Here is a 20,900-nt window from a genome sequence, read left to right as displayed (position 1 = left end):
ATCGAAACAGTTGAATAAATTAATTTAACCTTACGAAAAATGATCTTTAGAAGAACATTAGGCTCTTAATAACCAAGTCATTTCTTAACCCAATAAAAGCAGATAGTATTTTAATCGACAGGATAAAATCTAAGTGTGATTACCACGTCTCTGTCCATTCATTTATCCCCATATGGGTCTGGTGACGCCATCTCTGAATCACTGACGCCAGTCGCTAGCGCATTCCTTTTTTGTAAGCCACTGCTTAGTTGGCTATCCAATGTTATTATGGCTAAAGTAGAGCTTTGATAGAAAGTTACCATTTTATTAACGATGTTAAAAATAATGCTTTAAAACGGACATTCTTAATATTTGACGATGGTTTGAGATTGAGTTGTAAATTCACACATGTAAAATATATAGACTTGAACAAATTTTTGGAATAACTACTATTGTGTACTATAGCGCTTTAATAAAAGATTATATTTAAAAATAATGTGATAAGGAAAAGTTTATAATAGCCATCGTAACCATGCATTATCTGGGAATACCACGATGCAACAACAATAGGATACATACCACAATCTTTGCGTATATTATGTACTTACAAATATGAATTAATACTTAACTAAATCCATACTATAATATTATAAATGCGAAAGTAACTCTGTCTGTCTGTCTGTTACTCAATCACGCCTAAACTACTGAACCAATTTTCATGAAATTTGGTATGGAATATGGATATATTTTGATACCCGAGAAAGGACATAGGCTACTTTTTATCCCGGGAAAATGACGCAATCCCGGAAATCCCATGGGAACGGGAACTATGCGGGTTTTTCTTTGACTGCGCGGGCGAAGCCGCGGGCGGAAATCTAGTATAATATAAATCGATTGTATTTAAATGTTTCGTAATTCATTATTTTCCTGTTGTTACGGAAAGTTCAATGACTCGTTATATAATAAAGATTGAGGCACGAATTCTCCTGAATTGATTTTCAATACGCTGGTAAATGAACTTGTGTTTTTTTTTCAATTTTTGAGGTTTATAGGCATAACACAAAATGGTTTTATAACTGCTGTTGATAAAATAACTATTGTTCGCTTATATACATCTATTTCCATTAAAAAAGTGAAAAAGTCTTTGATTTTTGAGTAGGAACCAACGTCAATGGAGGGAATTCCCTTAATTCATTAATTTATATATAATCGTCCCTCATTATCGGATATTAATTTTTCTATATATTTCTTAGTTTTTAACAATTATAAAAACATTAAGCTAAAGTAATTAAATAGGAAATTAATTCTAATTCGTGATCTTTTAACCAAGCTGATGTCACGTACACAGAGTATTTTCGTAATCGTTGACGTCATCTTCTTATCCTGTGGACCCTGGTCGAGAAAATTGTGATATCTACTAATAAATAAATAAAAAAATAACTTTATTTCATGCAATCATAACAGTTCCTTTTAAATTTAATTAGTTCTTTTAGTTACTTTTAAAATTGTGACATAAACAATTCATATTTATTATTTACTAGAGGTCCGCCCCGGCTTCGCCCGTGGTACATATTTCGCAATAAAAGGTAGCCTATGTCCTTTCTCGGATATCAAAATATCTCCATACCAAATTTCATGCAAATTGGTTCAGTAGTTTAGGCGTGATTGAGTAACAGACAGACAGACAGAGTTACTTTCGCATTTATAATATTAGTATGGATATATACCTAATGTGAGGATATTTTATCTATACATATAATAAATCTGTAGAAGGGTCAATTCTGTACATTGAAAATATTGAAAAAATAAATAGCAGGGGGTGTTACTGGATCGATACCAAACCCAAATATGTGATTAAAAAAATTTTTGTCTGTCTGTCTGTCTGTCTGTCTGTCTGTCTGTCTGTCTGTCTGTCTGTCTGTATGTGAAGACATCACGTGAAAACTAACGGTTCGATTTCGATGAAACTTGGTATAATTATACCTTATTATCCTGGGCGTAAAATAGGATACTTTTTATCCTGAAAAAATACGAAGAAAAAAAATAATCTTAATTTTTCAGTTTTATCCATAGACGTTGTTCTGTAGAACAGCGAACACACGTTGGGTATTATTATAGGCCTAGCTATATTTGAGTCCAATAGATATTTATAAGATGTTATTGTCAGAGTTATTCAAAATGGAGAAATAAACCATGCACACAACCAACCACGCGAAAACCTACATCCGCGCGGACGGAGTCGCGGGCGGAAGCTAGTCAAACATATGTTTAAAGTTTAAACATTAGTAGGTACTACTTGTAATAAAGATTTCAATTCCAAATACTTAATGTGAGAAGTAAAATAAATAAATATACATTGTAAATTTTAGTTTTTTGCGAACCCAAAATTAACATGTAAACTAATTCGTAATAGCGCAAAGCTATAAACTAAAATTAATGCGATTTAACAAATTATTCTCTTTTATCAAAGGTTAAAAAGATTAAATATACCGTGTTATTTAAATTTCTAATAGAGACAATAAACGCGGGCTTTCTATATCGGTATCTGAGCAACTTTTTACAAACAGGAGGCTCGGCTGCCAATTCTGCGACAATTTATGACTGTGACGTCATAATCTATAGTGTTTACGTTTTCGATTATATGCCGTTGTTTTATTTAAATATTGGGGTCACTGATATTTGAAAGTGTTTTAGATTGTCATCAAGACAATTAAAACATAAACTAGCTTTCCACCCGCGGCTTCGCCCGCTGTATCTAAAACCTAATATATAATTAATTATACATAATATAAACCTTCCTCTTCGATCACTCTATCTATTAAAAACCGCATCAAAATCCGATGCGTACTTTAAAGTATACAAAGGGACATAGGGACAGAAAAGCGACTTTGTTTTATACTATGTAGTGATGAATCAAATGCTTGTGAAGAAATCGTTTATTACGTATAGATGAGGTTTCTGTCTCTGATTCCTGAGTCGGGCTTTATAATAAGGTTGTCAACGTCCTTATCCGATATGCACATACATATTACATATCCATCAATAATATTAGAATCAGATTTAATACGCTTTTATTAGCCTGTATGTTTGTATGTAACTGACTCCTTTCGCGTAAATGTTGATCCACTTTAAACGGACAGATTTTAATTCAATTTTTTACTATAATTTATGTCGTACAACGCGACCTGTAATGTGCTATAATTTTATACTCTTGGCAGTTTTAAACTCTGGCACAACCATTACAATTTAAATATCGAATCCTGTATTAATTCTATTTAAAATTACTGGGCGCGGTTCTAAATTTAAATCTGAGCAAGCTCGAAATTCTATGCACGCGTGACTGGGGGCTCGTCAGCCAATCAATGTGCTGTTTTATGATCGTGACATCACAGTTTATATTATTTTTTGTGTTCTTTTTTTGAATGTTATGAAAATTATGTAAATTATAGATGTATACTACGTTGACTCTGGCGCTTAAGGATTTTTATTCGTTTTTTTTCCTGCAGCCAAATGTGTGATCTACTTTTTTAATTTATTTATATTATTTTACTATGGAGAGAGAGAGCGTTATTTTAAAAGTTTAATACTCAATGCTGCCAGTAGTCAAATTATAATAAAAATTCTAATAGAATAAAAATCCATTTGTATTCAAACTTATCTTCCCAATTAAAAGTTTCTTGAAGCCCTAGAGATAAACTTCAACAAAAATTGGATTTCCTAAGTTTTGATATTATTCTTTGTCCAGCTTTGTTTATAAGTGCTATAAGCTAGATTACGTATAATTTACTAGCTGTGCCGCGCGGTTTCACATGCAGACGAACCCACGAACAAAATCAAGTATGTAGGTACCTATTTCTATAGCTCATGTGTTATTCTAATGTACTAACATAACTAACATAACCTATATCACTATAAAGTTTCAATTCGTCAAGTAAGTAGTTTTTAAGCTATTGCATAGCTTCTATCGCGGGCCTTGAGCGCGGGGACCGAATCGAGAAATTCCGTAACGAAAAAAACCTCACGCTCCCCACTCCGACGGGCTCGGAGGTGTGGCTTGAAGGCATGCTATGCAATAGGCAATAGCTTTACCGCGGCAGTCCCCGAGTGCCACACGTCTTTATTTTTTTTTAATATACATATATATATAAATCATCACAAACTTTCTCTTTATAATTTTATTAGGACAAAATTTATCAACGAATTTGATTATCTTAACTTTGATATTATTTTTGACGACCATTTTTTATGAGTTCTATAAGCTTGATTATAATTTACATATTTTGGGTCAACATAATACACCTGTCTCTACTCATATTAACTTTATTGTATCATGTGGTGTTATTTATAACGTATTTAACCTTAATCACTGTATATTATGTACTGTATATCACTGTATATGATGGCGTATATTATATTATAGAAACACTAGATTTCCGCCCGCGGCTTCGCCCGCGTTTTCAGAGGAAAACCCGCATAGTTCCCGTTCCCGTGGGATTCTATATGTGTGCTAAATTTCATTGTAATCAATTCAGTAGAATTTGCGTGAAAGAGTAACAAACACACACACACACACACACACACACATCCTCACGAACTTTCGCATTTATAATATTAGTAGAAATGTGGCCCATTTGTATTCTAGAAAACAAATATTTTAAATGAATGTTCGTTTGCTGTTTGACTTAGAGGAAAAACGGCTAAACAGATATGGATGAAATTTGACTACATTACTACATAAGATGGTGCATTATAACATTTAGGTACATTATGATTTATATGAATGGAATATGTATCTTGGAATTTTTTGCGACGGGAATATGGATAACGTAAATGTCCTATTTCTAAATAGTTCATGAGGTAAACCACTCTCTTAGGCTAAATTGTTTTCCTCAAATAAGAAGCACTTACATTTAAAAAATGACCCTTAAAAATAAAATAATTTTCACGCCAATCCAATTTAAACTTTCATTACGTACACAATAATCAGTTTTTCATGAACCAAAGCATAAATGTAATAAATCTCATAAAACCTCTCCATTGAACTGATTTAACGATATCGGCAAATTGCTAGAAAATTGATGTACCATGGAAAATGCGACCTAATTTTCTGGGTGATTGGGTTCGTATTACGGTTACATTGGAATGTGTGGTGCGCGAGATAAACGGTTGTGTGTGCGTGTATGCTATTGTATTCCAAGTGTGTATGTGTGTGGACTCTTTGAATGGCTGATCTAGTTTGAAGTGTTCAGGGTTTTATGTGTTAGTATATGGAGTACCTATAAGGCATCATTGTTGAATTTTTGATACTTTTTTTGTTTAAAAACTAAGTATAAAAAACTGTGCTTTCTGGTTTTATCGCATAAAACTTAATATTTAGTTATTTATTAAGAATGCAATTGCAGTATTAGAATTTTTGCAAACCCACAAATATAATGAAAGTAAAATTATAAACTTAATTATATTCCCGTTCTTATTAATTTTGTCGAAAACACACCATTTGATTTGAAAAATCTATACATATAATAAATCTGTAGAAGGGTCAATTCTGTACATTGAAAATATTGAAAAAATAAATAGCAGGGGGTGTTACTGGATCGATACCAAACCCAAATATGTGATTAAGAAAATTTTTGTCTGTCTGTCTGTCTGTCTGTCTGTCTGTCTGTCTGTATGTTCAGGCATCACGTAAAAACTAACGGTTCGATTTCGATGAAACTTGGTATAATTATACCTTATTATCCTGGGCGTAAAATAGGATACTTTTTATCCTGGAAAAATACGTAAAAAAAAATTAATCTTAATTTTTCAGTTTTATCCATAGACGTTGTTCTGTAGAACCGCGAACACACGTTGCGTATTATTATAGGCCTAGCCGTATTTGGGTCCAATAGATATTTATAAGATGTCATTGTCAGAGTTACTCAAAATGGAGAAATAAACCATCCACGCGAAGACCGACATCCGCGCGTACGGAGTCGCGGGCGGAAGCTAGTTATATTATAAAAATTAAAAATCAATACAAGAATTCGCATTAACATTGATGAAATGAGTTATAAACTGCATTAGTGTATCTATATGTCCAGTCATGTCAGCTTTTCCAATGCAATTACGTGCGGTTTTCTTCGAGCGTGTGAAAGTTAAACACCATATTAAGTGTCGACATAACAGCTAGGAATAAACACGTCATGTTCTATAAATGGATGAATTGGCGAGAAAATATTTTAGTAAGGGCCGATTTTTCAATGCTTGGATAAAACTTATTCGTCGAATAATGTATAAAACTAACATTTTAAAAACGTATTATTATTGCCCGTATTTGACAGTTTACGTGACATTTTAATATTATCGTGTAATACTTTATTGGACGGATAAGTTTTATCCAAGCATTGAAAAATCGGCCCTGAATTCAGAGCTTTATTACAAAGATAGAAATATAGTCTTATCTTTTCGTTTTTACCCTTGTAGAAGCGAACTACAGATGCATATATACCTACTTAATCACTATTTCTAAAACTAAATAGGTAGCGTTTTAAGGAAATTTACCTGCAAACTTAAAATATAATTTGTGAACAAATAAATAAAATATTATTACGTTGTATCCATGAAAATATAGATTAAATTAGGGTCTGTGCATTTATAATACATATCTATATCATATAATATTAATCTAATATATATCTAATCTATCCAATAAAGATCGAACACACCCTTCTGGTAATAGTCAGGTTGACGTAAATTTCTAATACCTAACTAACAATATAATCTACACTGGTTTCCGCAACAGGTAACAACACAGAATTCCCAAATGCTTTTTGTTCATTGGAAAAAAGTTTCGTTATATTATTACTTTATTGTTATTCTTCAAGGACTATATAATACAAAGAACAAGTAATATAAACATGGACAATTACTTTTTGTGTATTCCATTTCCGTAAATAAATGGATAAGAAGTAAATAAAAAGTATTTAGATTTCTTAGTACTTTCAAAAATAACTCAATTATAATTATAAACTGAAGGGTTTATTATGATTCATGCTATAATTTAACTAGATTTAAATAGATTGTTTTACGCTTTTTTTACCCGACTGCGTCAAAATGGGGTATTGTGTGGCCTGGTTTGGGCACTAAGAAAAGTTTGAACTGAATCTTTTTGGAGCGACTCTTAAGTAAATGACGTCAATTCTCCTTCAGGAAATATACTTTCCATATACTAGGTACACTCTAAAAAAACTTAAAAAAGTATCTACTAACGAAGAATTCCTAGTTCCCACATGGCGTATACCTCTATATATAAATATATCTTCTTTACATTGCCTACATGTAAAACTGCATCCTATTCAATGATTCTCCAAGCGCATGGCAAAAAAGTCAGTAATTTCATCTAGTAGTCTCAGTATTGATAAACGTAAAAACAATTTTCTGACAATCAATAAGTACCTAGATTATTAAGTCTCACTTCACAAAGTTATTTATTATGTATTTAACATAAAACCTTCCCACGTTAAGCAATGATATATTAAACTGTTCTCTACAACTTTACTGTAAAAGGGAGTGCCGGAAGGCTCTACAGACTGCAATCCCATGCACTTCCCAGTTTTCCTTTTTAGGGGGTAAGTACTCAGCTAATTGCTGATGCTTTTTGCAAGGATATCCGATGATACGATTTGTTTTACCCTCATTATGTATGTAGTAGGATCATTACCTTTACATACATAGTGCATTTCATACGAGTTCGGATGATCCGGTGGCCTTAATTCGATCTTTTTATTCTAACGACTGATGTGGACGACTTTATTTATTTATTTATTTATTTATAACACTTTATTGCACAAACTGATTTATGACAAAAAATAACAATAATACAAAAGAAATGCATAATTTGTACAAGAGGCGGCCTTATTCATAAGCAGCAATCTCTACCAGGCAACCTGATGGGAAAGGAAATGTAACCTGATGGTAAAGGAAATGACTTTAGATATGTATGGAGACAAAACATTCTGTATACAAATCTGCATATCTGTCTCTTTTAAATTACTTTCAATCATCAATTTAGAAGAAGCGGCCACCATTAGGGTAGTTTATATTTGGTTTATAAAAATGGATAAACTATAATATAATGGTCAATCGTGCATATATACTAATAGGAAAGGCGATCAAAATAACAGCTCTTTCCGCCCCTGCTATGTTAGCAGTCTATACACTGCTGCGTCAACAGAATTAAAACCTAAAATTATATGAGACAGTTCAGTAACTTTTGAGTTTTTCCATTATGAAAAGGTAGAACATTCGATTCCTTCTAAAGCGAATGTAGACTTTAAACTGATCAAAACAAACAATTAAAAAACTGTTAAGTATGTGTGAATACGATGCCAATGAACTATGAAATCGACGTAATTATTCAATTATAACGCAACTGAATGTATAATTAATTTCGTCGTGTTACACGTGGATTTGAGGAATGTGGATTCTTCCTTACAGTTTTAGATTTATAGTAGAGCTATTTTAATAGGCAACATTTGACAGTTCAACAAAATTCAACAACGTAACCTAGTAACGACGACACAGAATAACATGATATTTCGTTTTGTTAGAACTGCACATTTACTTATTTTTTTTCAATTACGATTACATATTTATAATAATAATGACCGATACAAGTAATTTTATTCATTTTGCTATACCTAATGTACCTACCTAAAGTTTTAAATGTAGGTAGAGAACAAATTGCCAACAAACAAACACACGCAATAATATTCTTTCAGATATTTTGTTGCAAATGTTGTATTACAGCAAATATTTCAATTCTATTTGAGCTTTATCTAGTCTTTAATAGATATCACCCATTCGAAAATCTCGACTTGCAAAATTGAAAACTCTCATTATTCGCTTTCGTAGTATGAAAAACTACACAATACTTTTGTCCTATTCTCTTATGTTGTTATAATAACTTTGTATATTTATGTATACAATTTTATTCCAGGTGGTAGCTCGCCGTTCCGACTTGAAACTAATCGTGACGTCAGCGACAATGGACTCCAGTAAGTTCGCAACATTCTTCGGAAACGTGCCGACGTTCGAGATTCCCGGACGCACGTTCCCCGTGGAAACGTTCTTTGCGAAGAATGTTTGTGAGGATTACGTCGATGGTGCTGTTAAACAGGTAACAAATCTTCTATCTTATATATAAAAATGAATCGCAAAATGTGTTGGTAAGCGCATAACTCGAGAACGGCTGAACCGATTTCTTTTTTTATTATATTCCTTGAAGTACGAGGATGGTTTTTATGTAGAGAAAACGTAAGTACCACGGGCGAAGCCAGGGCGGACCGCTAGTATACATATAAAAATGAATCCCTATTTCCCTTGGTCACGACATCACGGGTGAACGGCTCGACCGATTGCGATAATTCTTATTTTGATGTGTTCGTTATTGCCAGGAGAAGGATCTTATATGAACAAACTCAAGAAACGGCTACGGATATGACAACTTGCGAAACAAGAAGACATAACAACGTTTTTCGGGTCAGCTAGTGACAAATAATTTACGTTTTTTTGACAAAAAGTTTTAAGATTGGCTCGACTTTAAAAGAGAGAGCCGTTAAGCATTCCCTTTTACATTTATAGGTTCAAAATTGGTTTCTTTTGTCATACCTAATTAAATACATACTTGCTAGCCCATATATTGACATTATGTAGAATCAAGTTAAAGAAGGTGCTACTTGCATATGAGGTCATAAAACGATAAGGTTAAATTCTTTAATAGAATGCAAATGCAAAACGTGCTACAGGTTTTAAAACACGTCAGTAGATACACAGTGAATCATTAATAAACAACAATATACAATTAAATCAAGAACTTGCTATGTTTCGTACATCATTACTGTTTCTTTTTAAAAAAAGTAATTTATGAAGACAATAAAATACTATAGACAACAAAAACTTCCGGAGATTCCACGTCCTAAAAACGAAGGAGGTTCTCATGCGCAGCGTATGTTTTTGCGATTTTATTTTATCCTATAGGATAATATAAACAGAAGTAAATAAAGCAAAACATCCTTCTTTACATATTTAATAATCTCATAACACATTTTTTTTGTGAAGTCCCGTGTCCCCTTAGTGGGGTAAGGGGCAGATGCATTATCCATACATCTGTTTCACTGATCGATTTTCTTTAGGGACAAGTAGGTGATCAGCCTTCTGTGTCCTGCCAGACCGAGACATTTTTTTTTCTTCGTCTCCACCGGGAATCCAACCCAGGACCCCTCGGTTCTACGCTCATGCGTCAACCACTGTACCAAGGAGGCGGTCCTTTTACTTTACACTAAATCAGTGCAATAAATAATAAGGGACTTATAACATTTACTTTAACACGTATAACTAAACCGCAATCTAACTTGAACACTACTAGATAGCATCCGTTCTAATAGTATCTATAAATAGACGCAATTATATATACGTTAACCTGTATGCGATTATATAACCTATTGCAAATGCAATAGATATTATATTTGTATACAACATTGTATGCATTTTCATTGCGATTTCATGCGATGTCAATGAACTGCAAACGTGACCGATTTAAAGCGGATTGTTTTGTTTTTTATTTAAGTTATATTGTATAACGTTTAAGATTTAACTGTATGTGAAAGATTGTCTAGGAAGTAATCTCCAATTTCCTATATTAAATCTTATAGATATGTCTCAAAAGGAAACAAACTTTATATGTAAAGGAGAAAATTGCTGAACTTACTTGAACATATTGTTTCATATGGAGACAGACAGATATACACTAGATTAACATTATATTAGCAATATTAATCACACTATTTGTCTAGCTTGTGTATCGAATATATTGGCCGTTATTTTCTCAAAAAACGTTTCTGGAATATTCCAACTTCAAAGCTATAAACTAATGTTATTCGTAGTAAAATGGACCTTTTCCCAAAAGATAAATTGACTTCAAAACACGCAATTAACGCCAAAAAAAATGCTTTCGCAATGACAGGAATTTTCTATGAAATCCACCAATTTTTTCTTTAGAAAACTCGGTCATTGACATGCAGGCTATTGCTTCGTCATCAACCCATTTTAGGTAATAAACATCAGCTAGAAATTGGCTATCGACCGGTGTGATAATTGAATTGACCTTGTCGTCTGTATTAAATGTACTCCGTATCCAATAACCACGAATTAATGAACACGGCTTTATGAACTAAACACGTCAGAGGTAAATTAATACGTGTGTACTGGAGACCTTATGAATTTGACCTGATACCTACTTGTTTTTTAAATGCCTTCAATGTATTCACTAACTGAGAGGAAAGCCTAGTTTTTATTTGATATATATAAGTTTTACGCGTAAATCTAAACATGTGTATGTGAGTTCAAACTCAAACTCAAACATTTATTTATTCAAATAAACTTCTTTTAGAAGCACTTTCGAATCATATTTTTAACAATTACCAGTTACATCGCAGTTCCCAAAATAGTGCACTTTCTGTTGCATTTTTTCTTAAATTGATAGACTAGTTTGTTAAGATCTTTCAGAGCTATAAGAAAAAATGTAAATAGAATCAATTTCTAATCTAATCTTTTACCATGCTTCTTGAGGAACAGCACACTGAAATATTTTATACAATCCATACTAATATTATAAATGCGAAAGTAACTCTGTCTGTCTGTTACTCAATCACGCCTTAACTACTGAACCAATTTGAAATTTGGTATAGAGATATTTTGATACCCGAGAAAGGACATAGGATAGGTTTTATCCCGGAAATCCTACGGGAACGGGTTTTTCTTTGAAAACGCGGGCGAAGCCGCGGGCGGAAAGCTAGTGTTAAATAATTCTAGAAAAAACACTTATCAACTAGAAAACATCATACAATAGTGTGTACTTTTTATTAGCACATAGAACATTAGAAGTTTAATATAGCCGAGTGGGTGTGACCAATCAGCTAATAGCCCGATAGCGGTCATTGAGAATGCCGTGGTAAACGTATAAATGGTATAAATGATAACTACTTTATATGAGTGCGAATACACGTGGTTGAAAAATGCTTTAATAAGGTACAAGGTGAATGAACCTTTCAACATAATTTCCCTTGAATATCTGGCTAGAAAGAAAGGTTATGGATAGGACAGGTAGCTTTCTAGGCAGCGTAATAAATTTGGAAATCAGTAAAGATCTTTAAGCCACACTCCAGTAAATGCGCGCTGCAAAAATAGCAATAGAGATATGTGGATGTGAAGACAAGAATCTTCTCTGAGGTCAAAATAGATCACACATTCAGAACTATTATCTATACATATATTATTAAATAAAAACAAAGCCTTTTGCATATTTTATTTCCAAGCTTACTGATAGTATAGTAGCTCACAATGTTTAAACTCCCTAATAATTTTCCTATCATTCGCCAAAAAAGTAACTAAAGAGTATTGAACAAATTATTCTCTAATCATGGCCAAATCTCTGAAACATTTGCGAATATTGGCCAATAAAGAAACGGTGTAAAATATTTTCACATACGTATTTCAAGGTCGCATGCCGTGGTCCCACTCCGTTTTGACGTCACTGTGAGGGGTCATACGGCGACAATAACCGTCATTTTGTTGAGTAATATCTGGTCAGTGGTCTTGACCTTTCGTGGGGATTGTTATGAAATGGATTTCTTTTTATTCTGAAAAAGTATTGAGAAACTTCCGTCGCTCTGGGTTGGATGGTTAAAACTTTTAATTGATATTTATCGTCTTAATATAACATCGAAATAAAGCTATATAATGTAAGCTATCTTTTGATGAAATTTTTATCAAAATCGTTCTAGTAGCTTTTGAATTCATCCATTACACGCATATTATAAAAACTTAAATTTTCCTCTCCTTAAGAAAAGGAAAAACTATAATTTAAGTAACTGACTGTATATGTACAAAATAAAGTCTTCATAGCTATATATTAAAGTAAATTTTTCTGCGAAGGCTCTTCAAATTCATCTGCAGCCTGACGAAGGAGACATCCTCATCTTCATGCCGGGTCAAGAAGACATTGAAGTCACTTGTGAGGTAAATAATAATAAAATGTATGCCATATTTATATGATTAGCGAATTTTTTTAATATGTAAGAAATTATATTGTGCAAGCTGTTACTTAATTGCATAAAGGACAATACTTTATGTGTAAAAAAATAACATAAAAAGTTCAATAAGTTGTTTGTTCCAGAGTCGTTTTATGCTAATTCGCACAAAGCCTTTTTTTTATTTCTCATGCCTCTACATCTATGTATTTCAACATTTACTTAACTCAGAGGACAGTGGACATTAATATCATTTTAGTTGTTGACACCAAACCTAAGGCGGATATACCACATCACATCTATACTATACTTACTAATATTATAAAGTTTGTTTGTTTGAACGCGCTAATCTCAGGAACTACTGGTCCGATTTGAAAAATTAGTTCGGTGTTAGACATCCCATTTATCGACGCAGGCTATAGGCTATATATCATCACGCTAAGACTAACAGGAGCGGAGCAATGCGGGTAAAACCGCGTGGCACAGCTAGTTTACAACAAAATCTCAAATACATTTCAGGTGCTAACGGAAAGACTAGGCGACCTAGACACAGCTCCACCGCTTACAGTACTGCCGATATATTCCCAACTACCCGCGGATTTGCAGGCGAAGATCTTCCAGCGAGCACCGCCGGGGCAGAGGAAATGTATTGTGGCTACTAATATTGCTGGTATGTATTGAATGAAGGAATGAATGAATATTAATTATAAATTAATAAGGGGGCTTGAAAGAATAGATTTAAAAAAATCCACAATAAATGATTGTAGGGCTTTATGCCCTGGTAGTGTCATTATTTTATCTTGAATGGAAAATTGAAACGTTCATAATATCCAAAATACTAGTTTTTACTTTAATAAATACTGATAACTTGCATTTATTATAGAAATATCTCTGATGATCTGGAGTAAATAAATCATTGCAAACTTTCCTTGGGTCTCCGTTCCGGGTAATATCTGAAAGTGCTGGATCAATTTTGAAAATCTATTGTTAAGGCCAGCCCGAAAAAGCACAACCTTTTTTCTACTCTATGTATGTTCGAGCGAGCAAAGCCACGAGCTTCAACTAGTCAGACATAATCTTATAAAAAATAACAGCCAAATAAAAAGATTACAATCAATCCAGTAACTTTCCATACGGATTGTCGGTGTGAATAAGTGACCAATTTGGTTAACAAGTGAATAACTAGCCTATTTTGGATGTTTTCGACCTCACTGACAATGAACTTGTTTGGTATCTATACTAATATTATAAAGCTGAAGAGTTTGTTTGTTTGTTTGAACGCGCTAATCTCAGGAACTACTGGTCCGATTTGAAAAATTATGTCCGTGTTAGTTAGTCCATTTATCGAGGAAGGCTATAGGCTATATTATATCATCAAGCTAATACCAACAGGAGCTGAGCAACGCGGGTGAAACCGCGGGGCGCATCTAGTATAATATAATGTGAGGTTTTAGAACTGTGTAGAAGTATCAAATACTGATTTGTTTATATCACACGGATGGAATCCTACGTCTTTGCTAATCTTTTCCATAGGTATTCCATGGGAATTAAATGTTTTACCTGGGTAAAAATTAGCCTCTGTTGTATTGTAGCCTGAGTGTGTCTTCTGTTTCTTTTCTGTATGTCACTCTCTTGTTTCTATCATTAAATCGCTCAGTTGCGGCGTAAAAGACAGACAAAAAAGAAACAAACACACTTTTTTCATTTATGATATTGACTATCAGATAGAGTAATAAGATAAAGATTTGGAATAAAAGCCTATATATTCACACTTTTTGTTGTATACAGAAACATCTCTAACTGTTGATGGTATAATGTATGTGATCGACTGCGGCTACTGCAAATTGAAAGTTTACAACCCAAGGATTGGTATGGACGCTCTACAGGTAATATTGTTTCCCCTTTTTTATAATTAAAAATCCTACCATGATAGAAATCAATCAAAGTAGGGGCTCAATAATCAATATTTCTTCTGCCCGATTTCTTAGCTTCTTTTATGTCTCAAAGTGACAATGAACTAGAAAACTTTAAAAACGATTTTTCATCAATATTGTCCTAAATAGCGTGCTCTAGATCCGACACTGATATCAAACCTATTTTCGTCAACATCAAGTCAAAAATTTACGTTTAATTCGCTTTTTAATCGTCCAAATACAGAATAAATTACTAACCTTATTACACAAACTGATTCCAGATCTACCCAGTAAGTCAGGCAAATGCCCGTCAACGAGCCGGTCGTGCTGGTCGTACCGGTCCTGGGAAAGCCTTCTGTCTCTATACACAGAGACAATTCACACACGAACTGCTATCAGCCACCGTGCCTGAGATACAACGCACTAACCTCGCTAACACCGTGTTATTGCTGAAATCACTTGGAGTAGAAGATCTATTGGCGTTCCACTTTATGGATCCACCGCCACAGGTAGAATAGCGGCTTTATGGGTAAAGACGAAGTAGTATGCAGCGTTTAGAGTAAGACCCTTTGTTCCTGGAGCTGCAGAACACATTGAGACGTGTTTTGAGTAAGTCGCTACGTTCCTGTTGCTGCAGAATGCACTAGTTAGTGTTTTAAGTAAGTGGCCACGTTCCTGTAGCTGCAGAATGCACTAATTAGTGTTTTAAGTAAATCGCAACGTTCCTGTAGCTGCAGAATGCCCTAATTAATGTTTTAAATAAGTTTTCACGTTCCCGTTGCTGCAGAATGCACTAATTAATGTTTTAAGTAAGTCTCCACGTTCCTGCAGCTGCAGAATGCACTTATTAATATTTTAAGTTAGTTTTCACGTTCCTGCAGCTGCAGAATGCACTCATCTGTATTTTTAGTAAGTCTGAACGTTCCTGTAGCTGTAGAATGCACTCATGTGTATTTTAAGTAAGTCTCCATGTTCCTGTAGCTGCAGAATGCACTTATTAATGTTTTAAGTAAGTCGCCATGATCCTGTAGCTGCAGAATGCACTCATTTGTATTTTAAGTAAGTCGCCACGTTCCTGTAGCTGCAAAATGCACTCATCTGTATTTTAAGTAAGTCTGAACGTTCTTGTAGCTGCAGAATGCACTCATCTGCATTTTAAGTTATTTTTCACGTTCCTGTCGCTGCAGAATGCACTAATTAATGTTTAAAGTAAGTTTCCACGTTCCTGTAGCTGCAGAATTCACTAATTAATGTTTTAAGTAAGTCTCCACGTTCCTGTAGCTGCAGAATGCACTCATGTGTATTTTAAGTAAGTTTTCACGTTCCTGTCGCTGCAGAATGCACTAATTAATGATTAAAGTAAGTTTTCACGTTCCTGTAGCTGCAGAATGCACTAATTAATATTTTAAGTAAGTTTTCACGTTCCTGTAGCTGCAGAATGCACTCATTAATATTTTAAGTAAGTTTCCACGTTCCTGCAGCTGCAGAATGCATTCATCTGTATTTTAAGTAAGTCTGAACGTTCCTGTAGCTGCAGAATACACTCATGTGTATTTTAAGTAAGTCTCCATGTTCCTGTAGCTGCAGAATGCACTTATTAATGTTTTAAGTAAGTCGCCATGATCCTGTAGCTGCAGAATGCACTCATTTGTATTTTAAGTAAGTCGCCACGTTCCTGTAGCTGCAAAATGCACTCATCTGTATTTTAAGTAAGTCTGAACGTTCTTGTAGCTGCAGAATGCACTCATCTGCATTTTAAGTTATTTTTCACGTTCCTGTCGCTGCAGAATGCACTAATTAATGTTTAAAGTAAGTTTCCACGTTCCTGTAGCTGCAGAATTCACTAATTAATGTTTTAAGTAAGTCTCCACGTTCCTGTAGCTGCAGAATGCACTCATGTGTATTTTAAGTAAGTTTTCACGTTCCTGTCGCTGCAGAATGCACTAATTAATGATTAAAGTAAGTTTTCACGTTCCTGTAGCTGCAGAATGCACTAATTAATATTTTAAGTAAGTTTTCACGTTCCTGTAGCTGCAGAATGCACTCATTAATATTTTAAGTAAGTTTCCACGTTCCTGCAGCTGCAGAATGCATTCATCTGTATTTTAAGTAAGTCTGAACGTTCCTGTAGCTGCAGAATGCACTCATGTGTATTTAAAGTAAGTCTCCACGTTCCTGTAGCTGCAAAATGCACTCATCTGTATTTTAAGTAAGTCTGAACGTTCTTATAACTGCAGAATGCACTCATCTGCATTTTAAGTTAGTTTTCACGTTCCTGTCGCTGCAGAATGCACTAATTAATGTTTAAAGTAAGTCTCCACGTTCCTGTAGCTGCAGAATGCACTTATTTATATTTTAAGTAAGTTTCCACGTTCCTGCAGCTGCAGAATGCACTCATGTGTATTTTAAGTAAGTCTGAACGTTCCTGTAGGTGCAGAATGCACTCATCTGTATTTTAAGTAAGTCTGAACGTACCTGTATCTGCAGAATGCACTCATCTGTATTTTAAGTAAGTCTGAACGTTCCTGTTTCTGCAGAATGCACTAATTAATGTTTAAAGTAAGTTTCCACGTTCCTGTAGCTGCAGAATTCACTAATTAATGTTTTAAGTAAGTCTCCACGTTCCTGTAGCTGCAGATTGCACTAATTAATGTTTAAAGTAAGTTTCCACGTTCCTGTAGCTGCAGAATTCACTAATTAATGTTTTAAGTAAGTCTCCACGTTCCTGTAGCTGCAGAATGCACTAATTAATGTTTAAAGTAAGTTTTCACGTTCCTGTAGCTGCAGAATGCACGCATCTGCATTTTAAGGAAGTCTCCACGTTCCTGTAGCTGCAGAATGCACTTATTAATATTTAAAATAAGTTTTCACGTTCCTGTAGCTGCAGAATGCACCCATCTGTATTTTAAGTAAGTCTGAACGTTCCTGTATTTGCAGAATGAACTAATTAATGTTTTAAGCAAGTCTCCACGTTCCTGCAGCTGCAGAATGCACTCATGTGTATTTTAAGTAAGTCTGAACGTTCCTGTAGCTGCAGAATGCACTTATTAATGTTTTAAGTAAGTCTGAACGTTCCTGTATCTGCAGAATGCACTCATCTGCATTTTAAGTAAGTCTCCACGTTCCTGTAGCTGCAGAATGCACTTATTAATATTTAAAGTAACTCGCCATGATCCTGTAGCTGCAGAATGCACTCATTTGTATTTTAAGTAAGTCTGAACGTTCCTGTAGCTGCAGAATGCACTCATCTGTATTTTAAGTAAGTTTTCACGTTCCCGCAGCTGCAGAATGCACGCATGTGTATTTTAAGTAAGTCGCCACGTTCCTGTAGCTGCAGAATGCACTCATCTGCATTTTAAGTAGGTCTCCACGTTCCTGTAGCTGCAGAATGCACTTATTAATATTTAAAGTAAGTCGCCATGATCCTGTAGCTGCAGAATGCACTCATCTGCATTTCAAGTAAGTCTCCACGTTCCTGTAGCTGTAGAATGCACTCATCTGTATTTTAAGTAAGTTTTCACGTTCCCGCAGCTGCAGAATGCACTCATGTGTATTTTAAGTAAGTCTGAACGTTCCTGTATCTGCAGAATGCACTCATCTGCATTTTAAGTAAGTCTGAACGTTCTTGTAGCTGCAGAATGCACTCATCTGCATTTTAAGTTAGTTTTCACGTTCCTGTCGCTGCAGAATGCACTAATTAATGTTTAAAGTAAGTCTCCACGTTCCTGTAGCTGCAAAATGCACTCATCTGTATTTTAAGTAAGTCTGAACGTTCTTGTAGCTGCAGAATGCACTCATCTGCATTTTGAGTTAGTTTTCACGTTCCTGTCGCTGCAGAATGCACTAATTAATGTTAAAAGTAAGTCTCCACGTTCCTGTAGCTGCAAAATGCACTTATTAATGTTTTAAGTAAGTTTTCACGTTCCTGTAGCTGCAGAATGCACTAATTAACATTTTAAGTAAGTTTTCACGTTCCTGTAGCTGCAGAATGCACTTATTAATATTTTAAGTAAGTTTCCACGTTCCTGTAGCTGCAGAATTCACTAATTAATGTTTTAAGTAAGTCTCCACATTCCTGTAGCTGCAGAATGCACTCATGTGTATTTAAAGTAAGTCTCCACGTTCCTGTAGCTGCAAAATGCACTCATCTGCATTTTAAGTTAGCTTTCACGTTCCTGTCGCTGCAGAATGCACTAATTAATGTTTAAAGTAAGTCTCCACGTTCCTGTAGCTGCAGAATGCACTTATTTATATTTTAAGTAAGTTTCCACGTTCCTGCAGCTGCAGAATGCACTCATGTGTATTTTAAGTAAGTCTGAACGTTCCTGTAGCTTCAGAATGCACTCATCTGTATTTTAAGTAAGTCTGAACGTTCCTGTAGCTGCAGAATGCACTCATCTGTATTTTAAGTAAGTCGCCACGTTCCTGTAGCTGCAGAATGCACTCATCTGTATTTTAAGTTAGTCTGAACGTTCCTGTCGCTGCAGATTGCACTAATTAATGTTTAAAGTAAGTTTTCACGTTCCTGTAGCTGCAGAATGCACTAATTAATATTTTAAGTAAGTTTTCACGTTCCTGTAGCTGCAGAATGCACTTATTAATATTTTAAGTAAGTTTCCACGTTCCTGTAGCTGCAGAATGCACTTATTAATATTTAAAGTAAGTCGCCATGATCCTGTAGCTGCAGAATGCACTCATTTGTATTTTAAGTAAGTCGCCACGTTCCTGTAGCTGCAGAATGCACTCATCTGTATTTTAAGTAAGTCGCCACGTTCCTGTAGCTGCAGAATGCACTCATGTGTATTTTAAGTAAGTCGCCACGTTCCTGTAGCTGCAGAATGCACTCATGTGTATTTTAAGTAAGTCTTAACGTTCCTGTAGCTGCAGAATGCACTCATTTGTATTTTAAGTAAGTCGCCACGTTCCTGTAGCTGCAGAATGCACTCATGTGTATTTTAAGTAAGTCTTAACGTTCCTGTAGCTGCAGAATGCACTCATTTGTATTTTAAGTAAGTCGCCACGTTCCTGTAGCTGCAGAATGCACTCATGTGTATTTTAAGTAAGTCTGAACGTTCCTGTATCTGCAGAATGCACTCATCTGCATTTTAAGTAAGTCTGAACGTTCTTATAACTGCAGAATGCACTCATCTGCATTTTAAGTTAGTTTTCACGTTCCTGTCGCTGCAGAATGCACTAATTAATGTTTAAAGTAAGTCTCCACGTTCCTGTAGCTGCAGAATGCACTTATTTATATTTTAAGTAAGTTTCCACGTTCCTGCAGCTGCAGAATGCACTCATGTGTATTTTAAGTAAGTCTGAACGTTCCTGTTTCTGCAGAATGCACTAATTAATGTTTAAAGTAAGTTTCCACGTTCCTGTAGCTGCAGAATTCACTAATTAATGTTTTAAGTAAGTCTCCACGTTCCTGTAGCTGCAGATTGCACTAATTAATGTTTAAAGTAAGTTTCCACGTTCCTGTAGCTGCAGAATTCACTAATTAATGTTTTAAGTAAGTCTCCACGTTCCTGTAGCTGCAGAATGCACTAATTAATGTTTAAAGTAAGTTTTCACGTTCCTGTAGCTGCAGAATGCACGCATCTGCATTTTAAGGAAGTCTCCACGTTCCTGTAGCTGCAGAATGCACTTATTAATATTTAAAATAAGTTTTCACGTTCCTGTAGCTGCAGAATGCACCCATCTGTATTTTTAGTAAGTCTGAACGTTCCTGTAGCTGTAGAATGCACTCATGTGTATTTTAAGTAAGTCTCCATGTTCCTGTAGCTGCAGAATGCACTTATTAATGTTTTAAGTAAGTCGCCATGATCCTGTAGCTGCAGAATGCACTCATTTGTATTTTAAGTAAGTCGCCACGTTCCTGTAGCTGCAAAATGCACTCATCTGTATTTTAAGTAAGTCTGAACGTTCTTGTAGCTGCAGA

At 34.7% G+C, this 20,900-nt stretch overlaps 1 protein-coding gene across 2 annotated transcripts in view; it reads left to right on the top strand.

The window, feature by feature from the left end:
- The window catches only part of Prp16 (ATP-dependent RNA helicase l(1)G0007), a 167,631-nt gene that overhangs the window by 72,459 nt on the left and 74,272 nt on the right, over positions 1 to 20,900 (top strand). For both annotated transcript variants that reach the window (XM_089701775.1, XM_089701776.1), the window contains 5 exons: positions 8,960 to 9,139; positions 12,955 to 13,038; positions 13,569 to 13,719; positions 14,838 to 14,935; positions 15,244 to 15,471. In XM_089701775.1, coding sequence (XP_089557901.1) covers positions 8,960 to 9,139; positions 12,955 to 13,038; positions 13,569 to 13,719; positions 14,838 to 14,935; positions 15,244 to 15,471 — 741 coding nt within the window. The remainder of the gene's footprint in view (positions 1 to 8,959; positions 9,140 to 12,954; positions 13,039 to 13,568; positions 13,720 to 14,837; positions 14,936 to 15,243; positions 15,472 to 20,900) is intronic.

The sequence above is a fragment of the Colias philodice genome, chromosome 12 (assembly GCF_061535455.1).
Source record: "Colias philodice isolate Cphi_HAF_F1 chromosome 12, ilColPhil1 Martin Lab GWU primary, whole genome shotgun sequence".
Classification (NCBI taxonomy): Eukaryota; Metazoa; Arthropoda; class Insecta; order Lepidoptera; family Pieridae; genus Colias; species Colias philodice.
The sequence above is the reverse complement of the archived record's forward strand: the minus strand, read 5'-3'. Positions and strand labels throughout refer to the sequence as shown.